General features: G+C 40.0%; 1 protein-coding gene and 1 long non-coding RNA gene across 4 annotated transcripts; both read left to right on the forward strand.

The window, feature by feature from the left end:
• The first annotated feature begins 7,897 nt into the window (after window positions 1–7,897).
• Window positions 7,898–11,218, forward strand: LOC123092580 (uncharacterized). 3 transcript variants are annotated; one of them, XR_006444744.1, is made up of 3 exons: window positions 7,898–8,132; window positions 8,201–8,357; window positions 9,034–11,218. It is a non-coding gene; the product is annotated as an uncharacterized lncRNA (long non-coding RNA). The 3 variants fall into 3 exon arrangements; XR_006444746.1 differs by having other exon boundaries at window positions 8,205–8,357; XR_006444745.1 differs by having other exon boundaries at window positions 8,247–8,357.
• A 7,795-nt stretch (window positions 11,219–19,013) lies between these two features.
• LOC123092582 (heat shock cognate 70 kDa protein) lies at window positions 19,014–21,509 on the forward strand. Its single transcript, XM_044514379.1, has 2 exons — window positions 19,014–19,370; window positions 19,505–21,509. The coding sequence occupies exons 1-2, from the start codon at window positions 19,145–19,147 to the stop codon at window positions 21,250–21,252; spliced, it is 1,974 nt and encodes a 657-aa protein (XP_044370314.1). The 5' UTR covers window positions 19,014–19,144; the 3' UTR covers window positions 21,253–21,509.
• The last annotated feature ends 2,696 nt before the right edge of the window (window positions 21,510–24,205 follow it).

Consider the following 24,205-nt stretch of genomic DNA (forward strand, 5'->3'; position numbering starts at 1 on the left):
TAACTGGTAATACCATTGCCACTAACTCGTTCTTTCTTAGAAAACTTCTTAAAGGCCTAGAGAAAACACAAAATATATACATTTCAGTTTGGTGCAACCGATGCGCAAATCGTATCATTATCTGAAAATTGAGCTATGATATAATTATTTTTGCATATTGTGCAACAGTGTGATTCCTGTGCAAATTATGAGCGATTTTTGTTTATTTTTGGGGGTAAAACCACTTCCCCTAATTTGTTCTACCTAAAAGAAAACTTACTTTTTGTCATTTCCGCTTTTTACTAGTTTTAGTCTTTAATTTTGTTCATCAAGTGTTTTTATTCGATTTTTTCCTTTATGTGTATGTGTGAATATTAGGCATGTGTAAATATACAAATAAGTAGTAAACAATATGCGAGAAAAATATACTAGAGGGCAAAACTGTACCATTGTATGCCTATTTTTGCATTCATAAAATTATGCAATTTCAGTACAAATTGTGCAGAAAAATTTAATCATTTGTTTTTTTTCTTTTCTCTTCTTTCTCCTTTAGGCGCTGATTGGATTGGCGTTTCACAGTGTCATACACCTGTAATATATACGGACCTCCATCCGTCGTTTTCATTTCCAGGCAAAAAGCAAGCGTGGCCGGTGTTATACATCTGTAAAATAAATACAGATGTATAAAAATACATCGATACCAAGCGGAGCCTTAGCGGTAATCCAAAGCCACTAATTAATTCTTTCTTAGCGCTATTATACGCTTATTCTTGCATGTTATCAAAACACAATTTCTATGTAAATTATGGGAAAATTTTCTCATTCAGCGTTTTCTTCATTTTCTTTCTTCTGGAAGGTTAATACCAATGTCACTAGTTCATTATTTATTAGAATACTTTATTATTTTTTAATTTTGTTTTATTTTTATTTATTTTATTTTTTACTTTAAGGGCAATGACAATGCCACTAATTTATTTCTTTCTTTGAAAACTGTATTATTTTGATGTTTCGGTCTTTTTTATGTTTTAAGTGCAATACCAATGCCACTAATCATTTCCTTCTTAGAATTATTTTTTCCGAAAATTCCACTATTATATGCTTATTCTTGCTATTTTAAAAAAAACGCAATTTCTATCTAAATAGTGTGCAAAAATTATCACCATTTCTTTTAAAAAATCTTCTAGAAGGATGACACTAATGCTACTAATTCATTCCATGAACATGCAATTTATGGATCGACGATGTATATTAGTGGCGTCGCATTTTCCATCTCTCACACACACGCACGCATACCCTACGCTTGCACACGCACGCACACTGCGCCAACACACATCCACAGACGCGGACATCCAAAGAGAAAATAAACTTGGGCGCATCCTGACGGCCGACCTACTCCTTCGACGGGGCTGGGAAAACAACTACTTCTCTCTGCTTTGTGAACGCAATCTCGAGACGGCCTTTCACCTGCTTGTTGAGTTCCCGTGGTCGCGAGAGTGCTGGGATCGCCTCGCTGGATTGGCAAATCTGCCTTCGCTAAAACCATCTAGCTGGACGGACACTAGCAACATCAAGGATTGGATGACAGTGTGTTGGACGCAGGCTACACCCACCAAGAGGAAGGGCGCCCTGTCGCTGTTGCATCTTGCCTCCTGGGAACTGTGGGGCGAGCACAACAGACGCATTTTTCAGGACAAATGGATGGACAAGCGCACGTTCGTGCAACGGCTAAAGGATGAAATCATCTTGTGGAACATGGCAGGCGCTGGGATTCCTTTCGACCCAGGCTGAGGGCATGATATAACTGTATTTTCTTCCTTTTCTGGCATCCTCTTTTTTTGATGCTTTTGCCCTTGGGCACCTGTTGTACTGTGTTCCTTCTGATCAATGAATTTGGTAGAATAACTACCAACATTCAAAAAAAAAAAGAGAAAATAAGCACGTATAGTGAACGGGCTAGCTATACTACTACGTAACACTAGTAGTTTGGATATAGCTAGGTGCCTAGGTGCAGTGCATGGGCTTCCAAGAAAAATTGACTGACCCTAATACAATTTTCAGGCGACTGGCGTATAGCCACACACTTCGAAAAAAATGTTGTGAGCTATGAAGAAGCTAATTTGAGCTGAGATTTGCCAAAAAAAACTGAAAGTTAGTTGATTGAGAAAATTGTGAAAATGTGGATTAGATAGAAATTGTATGTAGTGTTCATGGGGCCGAGAGAGTGTTTATATAGTAATTGACTATAAAGCAGCGATTTTAGTAACACTCAACCACCATTTAGAAAGAAAAATTCTGATAATGTGGATAGTTCATAGTTAACCAATAGACATTTCAACTATTATTAATCCCGTAATATTATTACAAAAGACATGGGCCAGACAGAATACATACTGGTCATATGATGATGGTCTCCACCAACATAGTTAAATTATCTTCACTAAAAAAAGACACATCGGTGACATTATGGTCCGAAAACTATTTATATCATGGATGTGCCATTTCCATGACGATAATTGTGACAAAAACACGTATCATCATAGATGTGGAGGGCTCCTACTTCTATGACAAAAAATTATGACAGAAAATGAGTTTTCGTTCTGGGCAGACCGGAGGCGCGTCTGCATGACATTCTTTGGGCCTTGCTAAATATGATATGAAGTTAATTTTCAATTACTCTGTAACCATATTGTACTCAATTGACATCATTAGAAACATTATGTAGTTATGTCATATGGCATTTGACTTTATATATTGTCAAAATAGTGTTTGTTGTTTATCAACTACTTACTGGTTGAAATAAAAAGTACTTATAATGCATATTAACTTAATACAAAATGTCTTATATTAAATTACAGTGGTAGTAGTTTAAATTTACATTACATCTAGAGATACTTCTTATGGAATGTACTTATATTCTTGCATGTGTTACCATGTAACCTAAAACAGTTTAGTTATCTAGTTCAATATAGCTTATGCACTCAATACTGAAATGAGGAACGAAGGTAAGCTATCGAATCAGCATCAGGTGTGTACTAGAATAATTATTTTGAGTTTTTCTTTTTTAAAACAATTTAGATTTAAGATTTTTCAATGACTAATAATACGATCCTGTGTTCATAATGCATAGCAGAAGGTTCCCATGCATGTTTGTTGTTCAAATGAAGCAGGACAATTAAAGAACATGAGCAGAAAAAATGAGGTTAATGTTATTTTGGTTGCAATGAACAACCTCAGTAACCAAACATAATAAGTATACACAATTTAATTTCTTTATGGTTCTTTGTTGTCAGTAGTATGATGAACCAATACAAGAGATGGCCTATCATGTTACACATAGTTGTTATGCTTGTGGGAAACCAGGTCCTTGCATGCCAATGAACATGAACAAGCATTATTTTAGCGTGCCAATGTTCAAGACATATAGAAAGTTTATGCAAGTTAGTTAACACAATTTCAAATATACACAATGTTGAAGCTTGTAATTTGAATATATGATGATTGTTCTAATATATTTGTTATAGACGATGCCTTGCAATATGAGAAAAAGGATTAACAGCTTGGCTGAATACAACATAAGAATTGAAGATTTATATCAGAGAAATTACAAACTTAATATTATAAAAGCTTCAGCGATGACATTTCAATGTGGAGAAGGTAGGGAAGAATTCATGACTAGTCATGACATTCAAGAAGGTGATCAAGTATCTTTTTGGTTCAAGGATGACTTAGTTAGTATGGTTGCACAAGTCCACAGAGATGAGACTCATCAAAGTTTGGCAATACCTTTATTGGTAATATTTATAACTGTATACAGATTTAATACCAATGAACACTAATTCTTTATTTAATATCATTATCTTGTAATTCAGTGATAAAACAAATTGAGCCTAGTTACATGAAATGTTTTGTTCGTTCTTTCAAAATGGAAATGAGCAATATTGACATCGATGAGATGCTTGTAAGTCATCCATTTATTTTAAGTCCAAAATATGAAGTAATACAAGTGTACATCTAATTTTCATAATATTGTGTCATACTCTGTACAAACTATGATACCAGTACATTTATTTGTAGACATTTAATGAAAGTATTACTCAAGCATTGCATGTGCCAAAAGGAAAAGTAACACTTACCAATTGAAGAGGTGATGTTAAAGTGGAAGGTCGATGTTCCATTGGTCATCATGATGGTTGTCTTGCTCTGACACATGGGTGGGATCTAGTTCTTCAAGAATTTCCGATTTCTATTGTATCTTTCATATATAGAAGTGAATATTGCCAAAGAGAAGAACAATTTGTTTATCTATATTCTAGTATTGGATGTACAAGTATAGCTAATGATAAACATACCATAAATAGATTGTAACGTGAAATCCTGTGGTTAACTATTTTCAAATTGTTGTTGTAGAACGATATTTCAACTCTTTGTCTTGCTTATTGATTTAAAATGTAAGTTTATATATTACTATATACATCTTATCTCATTTAAAATGTAAATTTGATGTGCAAACAGTACACAAGTTCAAACCCTAAAAATATTAAAGCTTAAAAAAGCTAAAACATTAAAACCACAAACCCTAAGAAACCTTATCCCTAAAAACCCTAAACCATTAAAACCGTAACACTAAAGATTATGCCTAAATCCATAATAGTATTGAATTTTATTTTTCACAATCACAGTTAAGAGTAAAACCCTAAACACTAACCCAATCCAAAAATCGTTAACCTAGGACATTGTAAAAATAAAACAAAAGTTTTGCATAAAGATAACATTTAAATTGTAAATCTTACAACCAAAGCTTAACAAAGATAAAGTATAATACAAAAACTTACAAGCATTCAATAGTTACACTAGAGTGATGCAATTTCAAATGCCTTAATTTTTCAACTATAAGCATAAACAATAATGGAAATTATCATGAGACAAAAAACTTATAACATAATACTAGTACAATGATTTCTATAGTTTGTCTTTAATATATAATAAGAAATTGTTTAAGATTTTGGTGTGCAACGCAATTCATTTTTATTGCGGATTAAGTTCTGTATGTACAAACTTGTGAGTATGTGTGGAGGAATCTTAATCATTTTGTGTTCTCAAATAAATTGTAGCATAGTGACAAAGTGAAAATGAAAATTCTTTTCTGAGCATCACGCACTCACTTTTCTAGTCTATATAAGATTGAGTACTGGCTCCACTTGCTTCCAACAACAAGCTTCTCTTTATTTTCCTAAATCCTAAAGTTTTTACTACAACGAAAGATTTTGGAGTTTCTCTTCCTGTAGTGGAGTCGGCCGGTTGAGAAAATCGGTAATGCATCTTAACCCAACTTGTGTCTATGTGTTTTACATTGTACTTTGCAAGTGAATGTACCAGGTTAGGAAGGTAGCGCAGATCTTATTTGGAAAAGAATGTGAATATCTTTCAATGTTATACATGAGAATTAACATCTTTGTTCATCAAACATAAACCACGGTGATATAATAAAATTAACTAGTTCCTATTATTTAGTATCTTTAAACTGCTTTAGGAAGAATAATGTTGAGTTGAATTAAATAATGACTTACAATGAATGTATTAGAAATATGGCAAATTAACTTCAGTTAGCTTAGATATCAAAATTTGAAAATAAATAGGGTTTGCTTATACTATGTAGTGTTAAGAGATGTATATGTGGTTCTAAACAGAAATATTGTGTACACATATATAAATTTCTATGAATGTTCGTGCTCTAGAAGTGTTGTATACTTAGTGGGTGCAAGTATCGAATAATCATGAGTGTACATGCCACCACGCGCGGTCGGTATCCACACCGCATGCTGCCACGCGGTTCGTGCAACTTTAATACTCTCCAGCCGTATAATGACTTCCCCTCCTCATATAGCAATCAGTATAGCCGTGTATATGCAGCTGACACATGCAGCCCATGTCCCACGAGGCAGCGCTGGATCAGAACGCATTGAGTGTTTCTCAGTCTCAACGGCTACTTGCAGCACGATCCTCCAGTTCTTTAAAACGTTCTGCTTGCTTGTTTCAGCTGCCCAACTCTCTTGCCCTCATAGGCTCACCGCAGTTGAGAAGCATGTGTTCCTCTCCACGAGCTACGTCATTTGGTTTGTTTCTGCCACAGATCAAAGCCTGGGTGGCATTTTTACAAGTGTGAACTCTGGTAGTTCATCATCCACCTTTTCTCCATACATCTATATAGTTCTCTGGCCGATTAAATATTTGTTTTGCAGCATGGAGAATGCAGGTTCTGGCTGTGGGAATGAACAGGAAGTAGACCCTTCTCGTGGCTTACGAACTTTTTCATCCTGTGCATCGTCCACAGCAACTAAAGCTCAACCCCACTCAAAAAGATGGTCACCAATGCCATCATCATTTTTTAGCACTGAACCCATTAAATGGTCTGATATCTAGTACTAGTATTTATTTCATGCACCATGTCCCTCCATGTATCTACTAAGTGGGCTGTGCGTGTTCATGTACCGCGTATTCATTTCCGTTGGGCAGCTAGCCATGCAAGTCTAATCTTAATCATCATGTGAAACGCACCAAATCAGCAGGGAGTAGACCCACATAACGCATGCCCCGTTCAAGCTACCCGATATAAATATCTGATGCGCGGCCTTTAGTAATTTAATTGACAACCAAGGCAGCGTAAATGCCTCTGACAGCCATCAAGCTACCCGGGAGGGATTAATGGACATACAGATGATGTCAAACCACCTCTCATGCTAAGGACAAGCAGAAGAAACAGATGAAGATGGACTACATTACTGACACACACACACACACACACACACACACAGAGAGAGAGAGAGCAGGGTGATGATGCTTATGGACGGCTACGTCACGATGTGTAAATACCACCCAGCTTACAGGTACCGGGCATTGCTAAGGGACATCGCGGTATGCAGTGAGCACCCTGCTCCTGAACCCTCCACCAAAAAAGTCGACATGCTAAGGTACGAAAAGGATGAATTGTTCGGTAATACCTAAATAAACAAAAGACGCATGATCAAATATAATGTCAAGATGCTAACCTGCGAGTCTCTGTTTCTGTTGAAGCCATGTACTCTTGTTTTGCTGCTTTTCCGCATGCCACAGCTTGAAGACGAGCAACAACATAGCACGAGCGAGGCCAGCCCACACCCAGAGCAGTTATTGACCGACCCAACCTGTGTGCTCAGTCGTTATCGGACAAGCGAGTATTCATACAATGATAAATGACACCTGGCCCACTACTGCGAGGTATACCACGATGTATTTCGGTTGAATAGCAAATAATGTGTCAGGTATTGCGCAACGCCCTATATTAAGTAGTAATCACGATGTGCATGTGGACGTCTGAGATTACGGCATCGCGTGCCACCATGTCCCAAAAATTCACGTCCGTGTATATACAATATTTGAAGACCTAAAGTATATAGGAGACAATATATTTCTTATACTTATGTAGTTCAATAATAATGTTCAGTACATAACTTTTATGTGTCCACGCAATCAGATTATGGACGAAAGAAACAGAACAACGATTACCTTAAGTAGTTACCGCTGTGCATGTGGAAAGGGAGGACCTCATTGCATTAAGAATACATGAACAAAGACATTTTTTGCTCTCGAGATGAATAGAAATTGTGCAAATTTGCTGGTATGGGAACATATATTTTACATAGGTCTTCTCTCAATACATTAACCATGTTTTTCTGTTCACTAATTTGTTTTCAATTCCCACAACGAGTGTCTTGCAATGTGCACACTACAAGAAATGTGTTAATACATGACGGATTTGCGGTGACAGATTCGGAAACCGTCATGGACAGACTGGTACAGCCCGCAAGCCCACCTAAGCCCACCTGAAGAACTAAACCATTCCCCGTATATAAAACCTAACCCTAGAGACACTCCCACTCTTTCTCCTCCTCCGCCGCCGCCCCCATCTTGGCCCTCTCTAGTTAGCGACTTCCTGCCCTGCCCGCGCCGCGCCACCGTATCCTCCTCCTTTGCACCGCTGCCGTCCTGCTCCTGCCCGTCGTCCAACTCCTGCTCCTCCACCGGAACCAACCGGAGCACGCCTGGAAGTGGAGAAATCCCCGTCCTTCTCTGTACTGGATCTGGATCGGCTCCCATGATTCTTCCTCCCTCTGTTGGTAAGGACGCACTAGCACATCTACTATCTTTTGCAGCGAAGAATCGAACTAAATCCAATACAATTCAGGCAGATCTCTTATCTTTGTGAACTTTTGTGATGATCCGGCATGGAGGTCAAACCCGACGCCGGCTTGTCGGAGCGGAGTGGCCGTGCGGTGGCCTACGGCACGGCTCACTGGAGGCAGCAGTGCAGCGGCATCGCCGTTTCCTTCCCCGTCCATGAGGTCGGATCTCCTGCCCGCCCCATACACCGAAACTCAAGATCCACTTGTTCTTGTTTTTTTTTTCATTTTTCTTTGGACTAATCTCATAGCTTCTTGGTCAGTTCGTCTTTTACCCCAAGATAATTTCCACGAATCAGTATCTTCATTGTTTTTGGTCTGTGGCTACCTAATTCTACAGCTAGAATAGAATAGAACAGGTTGAGGGGATCGATCTGAAACTGAGTAGGCAAACATTTCAGTCTAGGTTAGTCGGTGTCTTTGGAGCAAAATTGAACGCCCCCAAAAGAAATATCTGCACACAGGACAAAAAAGAAAATGGTATTTTGAAACATCTGAATAAAATTTCAATGCAACGAGAGCTCCATATCGGTAGACTGCTAGAGCTGTACTTGTTTTCATTTCCTGCTATCCGATTTGCTATTAATCTTACTTTCTCAATGTACAGACGTGCTTCACAAATGTTAAAAAATCTTGATGGTTAACGCTTTAACTTAAGGAGATATTTCCATAAGCAAGTTTAGTTTCTTGCTTTGCTGGGTTCTATTAGCTTATTCTGAATCTGAACATGACATGACAAATCACTGAAACATGATCAGATTAATTTTTTTTCTGTGTGTATTTAACAAGTTCCTTTGATTGATTGGCATACATCTCACGCACACATACTGGATCGCAGCGGTGCAGCCAACCTCTGGCCTCTGCTTCTTCCTCCCTGACGGCAGCATGGAACAAATAGTGGGTTCTGCTAACCCCGACCGCGGCCTAACATGCATGGACTGAAGCGCTGGACAGGCGCCCACTACTCGGCTCTGCATGTCTGGGTCATCTAAGATAAGTTGTTCTGTCTCTTCCTTAAGTGAGATCGTGTGCTTCTCTGATCCAGTTGTAGTAAGTTGTACAAGGCCTTAGCTGGTTTTCAGGGAGGAACTTCACCTCATGGGTGAAACTTGGGTAAAACTACGGGCATACAAAATACATCTTTGTTTTGTTGCCTTACAAACATGGTTGTGAACGAACTGAATGTTGGCAAACAACTGTATATCCATCCTCACTTATTCTGATATTTTTGGAAGTGAAAGGTAGTAAGGATAGCACAGAGAGCAGAGAGCACACTGGGTATGTTGGAAAAATTGGTCGAAGTTACAGTCCAGTAGCTGGCATAAATATAGGACAACTAGAATGCCTAAATGCACAAAATGTTGATGGTAAGACATGCTTGACAACTACCTAACACGATTAGATTATTCTTTTCGTAAATTTAGACAAAAAATAGTATTGTCTTCACAATGTCCACCACTGAATATCTTTGTGCATTTCTAGACCTTGAAGTTATATAAAAAAATCCAGTTTATCTTCTCACTTGTGTCCTGGAAGGTTTCAGCATCTGTACCCATATCCGTGATTGCTTTTACATGTGTTCTGATTCAGCTTGTACCTTCATTAACGTGAAGTAATTTTTAAGATATATATAGACTAAATTTGTTGTCTGATTCATGCAAGCCTTGTTTCTGTTGCTGCCACTTTGTATAAATATATACTGGTTCGTGCAAGCCTTGCTCCTACTTCAAATTTGTAGTCTGAACGTACCTATATATCCGTGCATCAGACTAAATTTGTAGTATGATTCGTGAAGTAGGAGCAAGGCTTGTTCCTACTGCTGCCACCTTGTATAAATATATACTGGTTCATTTCATTTCATTATTATTTTTTGTTATAAATAATAGTACTATGTTGGTCAAGTGGGCAGCATATAAAATTGTTATGCACAGAAGTAACGCAGATAATAAAATCAATGTGTTTATGATAGAAAAGCTTTTCTGTATATTTTGAATGAATATAAATGATGCATGATCATTTCAAGCTGCACTTCCCTATCCATTATTTCATTGTTTATCAAGTATTTTCAAGTTTCATAGTCCACTACATTACAAATTTTGTTTTTTCATCTAAAAACAAATACATAGCTTAATGTTCCATGAATAAAACCAAGTGTGGGAGATCTCTCAAGGAAACTGTATCATATTCTTTGGTGAAATTTTCCATGCCATTTGAAGTTCACTTGGCAGGCAAGTATTGTTTACTACTCCCTCTGTCCCATAATGTAAGATGTTTTTTGACACTACACTAGTGTCAAAAAACGTCCTATATTATGGGACGGAGGGAGTATTTGTTAGCCCATTGAGATGTAGTTGCAACATAAACATTGCTGCTGCTCGTCGACCCTGATGACATAAACTTCAAATATTTACGTGTCAACAAGTCTACACATCATGGGGGGATATTGTTTGTTAGTGATATGCCATTCCGTTGGCGGGTTTATATGGCCTCAACTACTGCTGCTATAGTACTTGGAGCTCTGTGATGTGTATTTTTTCACTTTGTCATGTGAATTTCATTTGACACACTTTTCTTTGTATTAATTTTAAGAAACCACGTGTTTACTCTTGTTTTATACTCCATCTGTGGGCACTATAAGATTTAGGAATTCTGGACATCATGTAATTCATTTTTTATTTTTGTTGCAATTCTCTTATTTCTACTATCCATTCATATCTCCAAATATCTAATATTCTTGTAAATATGCTAGGTAATATTGGATAGAGTGCTACTTGGTGCTGCCCATCACAATCATCCACAACATGATAGTTGCCATCAAGAGCGTCGACGCAAGAGCCTGAATAACAACAGACTCAATAGTTTATGTGTTCTGTTGATGTAAAATGGATTGTATTGGTTCACAACTCTATTGTGTGATATATTTTCTCAACCTATGTTGTATGTTATCATTTTGTAGAGGATTTTTTAAACTGCTATGTTTGTAGATACGTACAAATGGATGTGATAAACTTTATAATGTTTCACACCATGCAAATATTTTTTGTTGGGCCAAAATTGGCATTAGGATTTGAGGACCGCATTATGTTAAAAACATACTGGGTCAAACTTTGGCCAAAAGAAATGGGCTAATGGGCTCAAGGAAATTTAAACTGCCCTTTAAATTTTGCCTAAATCCATGACGGATTTCGTGACGAAAAATAGTATCCACGTAGGCAGCCACATCATTCGAATTAGTCAATTGAAAATCCTACGTGGCGTTAGTCCATGACGGATTATTCCGTCACAAAGGCTTGGGCCTGGGCGGGCCTGGGGCAGATCCATGACGGCCAAGAACCGTCATGACTGGTACGATATCAAATTATGACGCGATATATATGACGGATTTCAAATCCGTCAAGGATGGACACCCATGACAGTTTTTCACTAATCTGTGACGGACTAGATCCGTCACGTGTTAACAGATTTCTTGTAGTGGCATGAACAAATTAACAGTATGGCAGGAGATACAATAAGACTTCAAGATATATTTGGTGGATATTATGATGTTTCTGTTTTGAAGGCAATTGCAATGACTTCGGTGGCAAAAATATGCTTGTGTGCACAAAATTAGGGATCATGATCAGGTTTTCTTCCATTTCATGCAAAATTTGGCATCTTTGATTGCATATGTTTATAGGTACAGAAGAGATCTTTCAATGAAGCTTCAGGGTAATTTTTAACATTAGGAGTACTGTATTGTGCTTCTCTTATCAAAACTTAATTTATGATTTGACAAAATTAAATGGTTCAATAGTTGCATATACAATTGATCCAAGTAATAAAAGTGCAATACATTCTTCGTTCCTACATGAGATGAAACCAAGCAAGATAAGCTCCATTCTTGCAAGCAAGTACTTCTGTATTCATATACCTGAACATACAATTTGAGTTATTTACACAAGGTTGTCTTTTTCATAGAAAATTAAGATTTTTTTTTGGTAAAAGTCCTAAAACTCAGGAAAAAGGTGTAATTCTGCTCCGCACACGTAATGGCAACGTACAAGTTGAAGGAAAGTACAAAACATCTTTGAATGATGGACGTCTTCAGATAACATCAAGATGGAAGAGTTTTGTACAACGGTGTGTAGTTGTCGAAGGATCAAAAATTTGGAATATATATTATTGACCGCAATGCCCGGTATGTTCTTTGATGATGCTCTCTAGGATTCAAAACACATGAAAAGACGAATTTATTTAGTATGACACTATTGAGTCTTTTCCTTGATGTACTATATCTGATAGTCCATAGAGCAAACATTTTGTTATAGAATGTTTGCCACATATAACACTTGTGTAGATTGATATCATAATCTTCATCATGTAATACTAGCTTAATAATATGTTAATCATTGCTTTAGGATTAATCCAATTGTTGTATCACCACATATGTGGCTGACTATAATCAATTTTATATTGACATGATAGCCATAGTTTTGTATAGAAAAACAATAGATTATGCATATATTGTAGAAAATAGTAATGGAACAAAGTAAGGATACATTGCAATGAACGTACTCTTCTAGCGAGTATTGAAACCATGATAACATAACACATATTGTGCCATCATTCTCAAGAAACCATAACACAACACATTGATAATATTATACATTACGCAAAGTGAAGAAACAACACTATGCAAACTTTTATACGTTCCAAAGTGAAGATACAGAAACAATAACACACATCTCAAGAAGCAAGATGTTAAGAACGAACAGAATGTCCACACACGAATTTAGTCTTGTTACTCTGTAGTCACACTCTGCATATTCCAGGATTTTGCATTTTTGAGAGTTGGCACAAACCATAATATGTTGCCAGGAACCCCCCATCTGTTCACTTTCAGTTGGGAACCGATAGTAACTTCTCCATCTAATTCCATCTAGCAAACATCAGGATCACCTTTGGCTGGTTGCCCATTCCTGTAACGGTCTCCACAAAAAATGAAGATAAAACCATTCCTCAACATTTGCACAATTTCATTTTCTATGTGTATTTCTGGACCGACACCCACAAGAGGATAGTTCATGCCAACAAAAACAGATAAGTCACCAACATTATGCCTTCTCACCCATTTTTCACTCGACATATGAACTGCATTCTTATTTATCTCAAACATAGTGCATCATAACGGTTTGTACTGAAACACAGGCTGACCAACATAATGGATATATGCATTACCCGACCAAGCTGGCCAATTGGTTTCTTTTCCATGAACTGATGCATCACCAGACCTACGAATCAATAGGATGGAAGTATGATGAGCACTATGCGGGCATAAGTACCAATCTGAGTTTGATGGAATATCTTGAGGCAATTCATTAACTACCGGTGACTCCACACGTGTTGGAACAATATCTGCACCTATCGACAGTAAAGAAAATGTTGGTGAACCAAATTGCACAAAAATTCAAAGATTTCAAATGTAAATATACTTACCAAAAGTTTCAAGGTTCTAGCAGAACATTGAAACCTTCAGCACTAACTACAAAAATATGGTTCCAATGGAGCAGAGCATCCACATAGTTGTGTTGCGGAACATTAGTGTTTTTCAACAACAACCAATTTATGTCAGATGATCTCACAATTGTAATAGCAATATCAAACACTACTATGACATAGTAATCCTTGTATCCTTTTGATTTAGTTGGAGTTTTGCAGAGTGTAACTTTCTTAAGCCTTCTAAGGTGTTCTGATACACAAATCATGTTGGATTTGAATGGTGGAGAGATTCAAAACCAATGGGTGACAAAAGGTGGGAGCATAACTTTGTCGCATGTATACACATTACAGTTATATAAATTATCGTGACCACCTATCATAAAAAGGCAATCATCTTTCCCACCAATCCATTCTTTGGATTTCTCAAATGACATCAACGCTTGACAAATTTCCTTGTCCAAGGGAACCAAAGTACATTGCTACCTCTTGAGCATACGTTGGTTTTCCTTTGAAGAGAAAAGGGTGATGCAACAAAGTAGTGTAAGTATTTCCCTCAGTTTTTCAGAACCAAGGTATCAATCCAGTAGGAGGTTACACGCAAGTCCCCTTGTACCTGCACAAACGAATAAGAACGTTGCAACCAACGCGATAAAGGGGTTGTCAATCCCTTCACGACCACTTGCAAAAGTGAGATCTGATATAGATAATAAGATAAATATTTTTGGTATTTTTGTTGTATAGATTGAAAAGTAAGATTGCAAAATAGTAAACGAGATGCAATGTAAATAAAAGAGATATAATACGATGGAAAATAGACCCGGGGGCCATAGGTTTCACTAGTGGCTTCTCTCAAGATAGCATAGCTTACGGTGGGTGAACAAATTACTGTCGAGCAATTGATAGAAAAGCGCATAGTTATGAGAATATCTAAGGCATGATCATGTATATAGGCATCACGTCCATGACAAGTAGCAGATCGAAACGATTCTGCATCTACTACTATTACTCCATACATCGACCGCTATCCAGCATGCATCTAGAGTATTAAGTTCATAAGAACAGAGTAACTCATTAAGCAAGATGATATGATGTAGAGGGATAAACTCAAGCAATATGATATAAACCCCATCTTTTTATCCTCGATGGCAACAATACAATACGTGCCTTGCTGCCCCTGCTGTTACTGGGAAAGGACACCGCAAGATTGAACCCAAAGCTAAGCACTTCTCCCCTTGCAAAAAAGATCAATCTAGTAGGCCAAACCAAACTGATAATTCAAAGAGACTTGCAAAGATATCAAATCATACATATAAGAATTCAGAGAAGAATGAAATATTGTTCATAGATAATCTTGATCATAAACCCACAATTCATCGGATCTCGACAAACACACTGCAAAAAGTATTACATCGAATAGATCTCCAAGAAGATCGAGGAGAACTTTGTATTGAGAATCAAAGAGAGAGAAGAAGCCATCTAGCTAATAACTATGGACCCGAAGGTCTGTGGTAAACTACTCACACATCATCGGAGAGGCTATGGCGTTGATGTAGAAGCCCTCCGTGATCGATTCCCCCTCCGGCGGAGCGCTGGAAAAGGTCCCAAGATGGGATCTCACGGATACAGAAGGTTGTGGCGGTGGAAATAGGGTTTCGTAGTGCTCCTGGATGTTTTCGGGATATATGAGTATATATAGGCGAAATAAGTAGGTCGGTGGAGCCATGAGGGTGGGGGCGCGCCTACCCCCCCTGGGCGCGCCCTCCTACCTCGTGGCTGCCTCGGTGCTTCCTTGACGTCCACTCCAAGTCTTCTGGATTGCGTTTGTTCCAAAAATGATTCTCTCGAAGGTTTCATTCCGTTTGGACTCCGTTTGATATTTCTTTTCCGCGAAACACTGAAATAGGCAAAAAAAACAGCAATTTGCACCGGGCCTCCGGTTAATAGGTTAGTCCCAAAAATAATATAAAAGTGCATAATAAAGCCCATTAAACATCCAAAACAGATAATATAATAGCATGGAACAATAAAAAATTATAAATACGTTGGAGACGTATCATACATCTATCTCCAGATTGGCCTACTCTAGGTCCCTATAGACCAATATCAGGTTGCAGCACACAAGGAATATTCAGAGGAAGGGAATGATCAGATGGTACAACCTCTTTTAACTCAGTTGAAGAACCACCAAAGCAGCAAGCAGAAAAGAAATCAGACCGAGAAGTTACTCCCTATATGATATCAATAGGAATCCAACCAAGAGAACGCAGGCCTAAACCTTGTCCGTCCTCCATGTAGAGTTGCTTGCCTTTGATAATGTGTTCTTCTTCTTTGTTGCCTCTGCGTCTCCGCGTTTCTGCTGTGTAGTTCTTTCAGAAAGGAAGCAACTAGAGTTGAAGAACCGCTGGTGGTTTCTCATGATAGAAAAGAACAAGAAGAGGAAGCGACTGCAGTTGAAGAAATGAGACGGTTGGAACTTGTGCATAGTGGTTGCATTAATGCAACGGTAACATCAAGAAAGTATTGATCATGAGTTGAACCGCCAACTTTAGCCCCCAATACACAAATGACTAAATAGTTTTTGTAAGGAAAATGTGAGTGTGTTTAGGGTACAGAACTGAACGCATATTGTAAGTTTCATTCACAAAAACTTACGTGACCACTATAGCGGATATTTTAGCGGTACGAGAAATGCGAATTATATTAGGCAACGGATACATGATTTACACGTTGGCTTGCGTGATGATTATGAAGCAGCATCCATATATATATACACAATAAAGTATGGGAAGTACATAGTATCAATGGTATTTAAATTTGCATACATGTAATAATACATTGTACATATGCGGTTTTGCTCTAAGTTAAACAGATAGTTATGGCTCTATTATGATGGTGATTGTTTCTCTTACGAGAAAGGAATCAAACTTCTTGAAATTTACTTAGATAATGAAAATGAGTTTTGGTAACTTATTTAAATAATGCACATACAGGAGATAAAAATCGGTATGTCATCTCAAGATGCCTGCAGTGCACATGATATGCAATAATCCTATCAACATTCATATATAGACGAAGGTATGTTCAGAATGATCAGTTAACATGATAATAATGGAAAGTGTCATCATATTTGGCACTGAAAATCAACAATTGTGCTAAGCAAAACAGAACTTGTCATTGTGTGTCTCATTGTCAGAATTTGCAACTGTAATATTTGGAAGCACAAATCTGTACAATTAGGAATCAATTTCTCAGAAAAGAAACTATTGAACACTGATGCCATACAGTGAAATGAACAATTTAACTCATTATGGACTAAACTTGAGTAATGATATGTTTTTATAATATTTGAATAAATGTTCTTGTCATAACATTTTCGAGTTTTGGTAATTGGTTTGTATATTACCTTGATCCAAATTTAAACACCATTTACAATTAATATAATAGTCGTTGAAATTTGTAGTAACTATTGATGATTTAGTAACGCTTTAGTGTAATATTGTAATAAAGTAGTGAAATTAATATGGGATTGCACGGCTGCAGAAGCTAACGAAAGAAAACAACAAAAATATACACAAGTAATGAACAAAATCTTGGGTCATTCTTTTCACTTCATAACCTTCTTCCGATGCTCGATCAAATTGCATTTCCTGGCATTGTTTGACGAAGTTGTGCATTGGAGAAAGAGTGAGTATATAACTTTTTAGTAAATGGTTTGCTTTTTTGCTACATTGTGTGCTTGTCTGCTCTGCATCACGAATGAAACTTAAATGCAGCAAGTTTCAGATAATGTAACTTTAAAATAAAGAAATAAACTATTAATATAGATGGAAGAGATTTCAGAATCAGCTAGTATGTTACTGGTTGTATTCGAAATAAACTGACAAATCCATTGGCACTGAATCGACAGCACGAGCATATTCAGATTATTGAAAGTGTCGATCTGTGAAAGAAGTTGGTCGCGCAAGACGACTATTTTCCCCAGTTGTAGATCCAGAATCGTCTGATGACTGAACATTAGTAATATCGAAATCCTTCGCACATACATGAGTAGGTAAACAAGACTTTGCATCAGATGATCTAAGGTCCACAAATCTGCATCAATAAATCCACTCGCTCGATAAAATGAGAGATGGGAAGATACGAACGGGCTATGTGAGTAAGCAAGAATAGTAGCAGAAAAGAAGGAGTAACAGAATAAGTTACCCGTCGAATTGCAACTTTAATCCATCAAACTCCGGTCCAAAAGATCTCGTACCACCAGTAGGTGAAGAAACGAAGCAAAGAAATTAGGTTAATCCAAACAGAATAGAAAGCAACGAATGAGACAAAATGAAAGAACAGTGGCGATGTACATAAGGAAGAAGAGTTCGCTCTGATTAAGAATGCAGAGATAGGAGGAAAGAGATGAACACGAAATAAAGAAGTAAACATGTAAGGTCCTCCCGTAATAAAGAAAAAAGAATAATAGACGACAATACGTACGACATGTATATTTGTCCGTATTCGAACATATTCATAGACGCGTACCCCTCCTTTCATCTATATAGGGCCTAATGCCTTTTTCGATGCTAACTTTGACCAAATGTTAGAGGAATAATATATGACATGCAACTTACACAAAGCATACTGTCAAATTCGTATGTGAAAGAAGTTTCCATTGATATAATTTTCACATTATATATCTCATGTACTATTAATCTTGTCAATAGTCAAAGGCGGTCTTGAAAAGCGCATTAGGCACTATATAGATGAAAGGAGGAAGTATGAATTTCCAGTGAATCACAGCACGAACGGACGCACCTGCTTGCTTGAGTAGGTGCACGCCCCACACTTACGTGCCCCTACGAATTTTCGCATACTTTGTATTCAATTGATGTTTTGTTTGAAGTTAACAAAAACGATTTTTATTGAAAAAGCTTTGGCTTTCTCCGAGAACAAATAATTTTACTTTCTGCACATACAACAACAAATACTCCTGTAATTAGGCACTACCAGCGGCGTGTGCATGAGCACGTGCGTACCTTAAACAAGACGACTCATCCTAAACTCGCCACTTGGCTCCAAGCTGTAATCACGTGAGTACATAATTCTAGTAATCTCCACTTGGCCCAGAACCCACCAGAGCGGACTCACCAAACCCAATCCAATCCAACCCAAAGCGGTGCACGAAACCTGGGACCGACCGAGAGAAACAGGCACCGCTCTGGATGTGTCGCGCGTGCACCCGAACCCTCCACCCGGCGCCGAGCCTGAACCGCCCACCTCATCTCCCGCGCGAACCTTCCCGAGCTCCCACCGCTCTAGCGGGTCCGTATATAAGAACCCCACCCCCTTCGTCCCCTTCCATCATCAATTCAACTCAACTCAGAGAGCAAACCAAAGCATATCCACATCCACCGAGCGGACCGAAAGAACAACTCGATCAGTCACAGACAGAGTCTCGAATCTTGCGTTCGATTTGATCGGAGAAGATGGCGAGCAAGGGAGGCAACAAGGGGGAGGGCCCTGCAATCGGCATCGACCTCGGCACCACATACTCCTGCGTCGGCGTCTGGCAGCATGACCGGGTGGAGATCGTCGCCAACGACCAGGGCAACCGCACCACGCCGTCCTACGTCGCCTTCACCGACACCGAGCGGCTCATCGGCGACGCCGCCAAGAACCAGGTCGCCATGAACCCCACCAACACCGTTTTTGGTAAGCCCCGCGTGCCTCGGTCTCTTATCTTACAAGTAGTAGAATACATGCTCGTGCAGTGAGAGTACGTGCTCTGCCTTTTGCTCTGTTTTACGCTCCTGAGCAGTCACTTACCACTCTGCTCTGCCACGCAGATGCCAAGCGACTCATCGGACGGCGCTTCTCGGACGCATCCGTGCAGTCGGATATGAAGATGTGGCCGTTCAAGGTGGTCCCCGGCGCCGGCGACAAGCCGATGATCGTGGTCACCTACAAGGGGGAGGAGAAGACCTTCTCTGCCGAGGAGATATCCTCCATGGTGCTCACCAAGATGAGGGAGATCGCCGAGGCCTTCCTCAGCACAACCATCAACAACGCCGTCGTCACTGTCCCGGCCTACTTCAACGACTCCCAGCGCCAGGCCACCAAGGACGCCGGCGTCATCGCCGGCCTCAACGTCATGCGCATCATCAACGAGCCGACCGCGGCGGCCATCGCTTACGGCCTCGACAAAAAGGCCACCAGCACCGGGGAGAAGAACGTGCTCATCTTCGACCTCGGCGGCGGCACCTTCGATGTGTCCATCCTCACCATCGAGGAAGGCATATTCGAGGTCAAGTCCACCGCCGGGGACACCCACCTGGGGGGCGAGGACTTCGACAACCGGATGGTGAACCACTTCGTGCAAGAGTTCAAGAGGAAGAACAAGAAGGACATCAGCGGCAACCCGAGGGCGCTCCGGCGGCTGAGGACGGCGTGCGAGAGGGCCAAGAGGACGCTCTCTTCCACCGCCCAGACCACCATTGAGATTGACTCGCTCTACGAGGGGATTGACTTCTACGCGACCATCACCCGTGCCAGGTTCGAGGAGCTCAACATGGACCTCTTCCGCAAGTGCATGGAGCCCGTCGAGAAGTGCCTCCGGGACGCCAAGATGGACAAGACCCAAATCCACGACATCGTGCTCGTCGGAGGCTCCACCCGGATCCCCAAGGTGCAGCAGCTCCTCCAGGACTTCTTCAACGGGAAGGAGCTCTGCAAGAGCATCAACCCCGACGAGGCCGTCGCGTACGGCGCCGCCGTGCAGGCTGCCATCCTCAGCGGCGAGGGCAATCAGAAGGTGCAGGACCTGCTCCTGCTCGATGTGACGCCGCTCTCGCTCGGGTTGGAGACGGCCGGAGGCGTGATGACTACTCTGATCCCGAGGAACACCACCATCCCCACCAAGAAGGAGCAGGTCTTCTCCACCTACTCGGACAACCAGCCCGGCGTGCTGATCCAGGTGTACGAGGGCGAGAGGACGAGGACCAAGGACAACAACCTGCTGGGCAAGTTCGAGCTGTCCGGCATCCCGCCGGCGCCCAGGGGCGTCCCCCAGATCACGGTGACCTTCGACATCGACGCGAACGGCATCCTGAACGTGTCCGCGGAGGACAAGACGACCGGGCAGAAGAACAAGATCACCATCACCAACGACAAGGGGCGGCTGAGCAAGGAGGAGATCGAGCGCATGGTGCAGGAGGCGGAGAAGTACAAGTCTGAGGACGAGCAGGTGCGGCACAAGGTGGAGGCCCGCAACGCGCTGGAGAACTACGCGTACAACATGCGCAACACGGTGCGGGACGAGAAGATCGCGTCCAAGCTCCCCGCCGAAGACAAGAAGAAGATCGAGGACTCCATCGAGGACGCCATCAAGTGGCTCGACGGCAACCAGCTGGCCGAGGCCGACGAGTTCGAGGACAAGATGAAGGAGCTGGAGAACATCTGCAACCCCATCATCTCCAAGATGTACCAGGGCGCCGGCCCGGGCGGCGCGGCCGGCATGGACGAGGACATGCCCGGCGGCGGCGCGGGCACCGGCGGTGGGAGCGGTGCCGGGCCCAAGATCGAAGAAGTGGACTGAGTGAGTCGTGACAGGTCATGGAGTGGACGCGGCTATGCCGCACTTAAAATGTTCTGATGCCTGTGTTCGTGTGCTTCTGTCGAATAACGAGGGTGCTTGTATGAGTTTGGTTAATGACCTAGTAGTACTAGGTTAGTAGAGGAAATGATAAATAATCTGTAAAAGCAAGAACGACAATACACACGTCTGGTTCCTGTACTATGTTGTTTTTGCCTGAGCTTCCAGGAGCTGAGAAATATATTATCAGTTCGTTGTCCCGTTTCCTTGCGCCCATCAGAAACAGAGGTCAGAGATGCAGACATCATATTTCATTCTCACACTGGAATCCAAATCTGATGAAGCTGAGAAGGCGTAATAAAGCTACTGTCATCAGCCAAATGATGCAGCAAAATCAACCTTTCTGGAGCAGTCGACCACACGCAAGCAACATCAACAACCGGCTATCCTCGTCTTCAACGTCAGCGACAACAAACCATAAATCTGAGTAAAATGCATGTGGTCATGGTACATTGTACTCCTCTCAATAACTCACTTTGATCATACGATCACTATGTACAATTTTGGATGATCATTAGAGTCCAAAAATCAATCTTCTACGCTAGAGCATCTAGCCGGACGTCTCAAACCATCTCTCATATGACTGCGGACGCGTCCGGTCACGGACAGCTAGCTATCATCGAGTCAGATAGAAACACAGATGCCTTCTCTAAAGAGTCCCTCACTTTTGAAGCGTCGGTCCATCTTTACACCCTGGTGCCTTCTCTAGAGGCAAGTTGTCACTCCCTCTGTCATGAAGCTGTTGGGTAACGTAACAGAAAACAAAAAAATTCTAACCTATGCACCAGCCCAGGACCACTATGGAGACTCGGTTTGATCTTTTTCGTTACCGACACGTAGCGCAGCGAAAAGTAGAGTCGATGACGATCGGCAGTGTAGATCCCCGCAGCTAGGATTTACAACCTTCCAACCGCGAGGATGTATACCTTCATCTGCTTCTCAGACAGCCTTCCGGGAGGCGGTCGAACAGCCCTCCCGGACGGTGTCGCGGACAGCCCTTCGGGAGGACCTTCGAAACTCGAACGGTCACTCGGAGAGCCCTTCGGGAGGACCTTCAAAACTCGGACGGTCACACGGACAGCCCTTCGGGAGGCACTCACGAACTAAGACCGAAACTACGATCTCTCTACAGAGTTGCACACATACGGTGTCATCTATCCGGCAGGGCTTCGCCGTCCAGAACTAGTTCATGCCGGAACTCAGACAGCCTTTCGGCTCTACGAAACTATTTCGCTGGAGGGGGGGGGGGGAGAAGAAGCCAGATCATTGCATGGCACGTGTATGAGAGCAAAGGGATGAGGTCTGGGCAGCCCCCTCACCTCCTATTTATAGGGAAACCAAGGGGTAGGATGGGTATTCTGAAGAGGTAATATCACCAGTGGTGCTTAAACTTGTCATCGATTTTCATTTTAGTGCATAAACTTGAAAAATACACCAAACTGATTCTTAAACTTGTCATAATCTCATCAGTACACGCATAATGCGCTGACATGGCAGTGTATTTTAATTAGCATGCACACGTGGCATGGGGCCTACTTCCTACAACTGGCTTCTTTTGTAAATGTCTCTATGACCAGTGGGCTCCACATATCAGAATTATGGCTTACTTTATACTATATGTATTTATAACAATGGGCCCCACATGTCAGAATTAAGGAAAATCAACCATAAAAAGTGGTGCCGCCGGGAATCAAACTTGGGACGTGGTCCGTGCAAACAACCATAGCTAACCACAAGACCACTCATGTTTTGTTGCCCAACAAGGATAATGACGCAATATATTATAACTGAACACACCCGTGTGGTTTAAATGGCTGCAATATGTGTTCCCATGTTGCACATGTTAGCTTTCTTTAAAAAAATTAAAATTCATAAATAGTATGTAAATTATAAAGATATTATAAAAATAAATTTCAACCATTTGTATGTTATAAATATTATACATCCAAAAGTAACTTATTTAATAAAATGTTCAAGTAATTTAAAAAAAGTATTGATGTATTATTTTTGCTAACATCACATAAATAAAATACTATATTTATAAAATTTAGATTAATAGAACTTCTTTATAAACTATAATTAGTAATTATTATTTTAATTACACAAATATTTTAATAATTATATGCACATTTTCATAATTCATAATTTATTTTTTATAAATATTTTGTGTAACTTAAAAATATTCATAATTACGGAAAAAGTCAAAATTTTAATTGTTTTTATAAATATATGCATCTATATATTTTTCAATTATATAGAAATTAATAAAATATTCCATGAGCGGAAGTTATCACAAGTGATTGTTAATATAATTGTTTGTATTCATAATTTTTTATAATTCAAATGTAAGCCATGAGGTACATGTTTTTACATTTACTACAATTAATAATTTTATATTTACTAAATGTTTCAAATATAATCCACATGTAAATTAGTGAATATTTTATTTTATTTGTCCATAAAATATTTAAAACACGCGAATATTATAAATTTGCTGTTATTGCTGTGATTATAATTTACAAATTTTAAAAAGAAGCTAACATGTGCAAATGGGCTACACGGACATGTAAAACCCACAAACGTATTCCTACACAGGATATTAAATGTCGTTTTGTTTTTGGACATGAAAATATGAATGGTGCTTTGGCTAGGCCAAGTGCTTTTGCTAGACTATAATTTTTATCTTTCATTTCTCATCGTGCTGATATATGCGGCTCACTAGTCATAGAGACATATATAACACAAATCATCTATTGGAAGTGGGTCCCATGCCACGTATGCATGCCAATTAAAATATTGTCCCATGTCAGCGTGTTATACATCTATGAATAAGATTATCATCACGTTTGCACGATCATGCCAAGTTCTATAACCAGTTTGACGTATTTTTTAAGTT

The sequence above is a fragment of the Triticum aestivum genome, chromosome 4B (assembly GCF_018294505.1).
Source record: "Triticum aestivum cultivar Chinese Spring chromosome 4B, IWGSC CS RefSeq v2.1, whole genome shotgun sequence".
NCBI classification, from domain to species: domain Eukaryota; kingdom Viridiplantae; phylum Streptophyta; class Magnoliopsida; order Poales; family Poaceae; genus Triticum; species Triticum aestivum.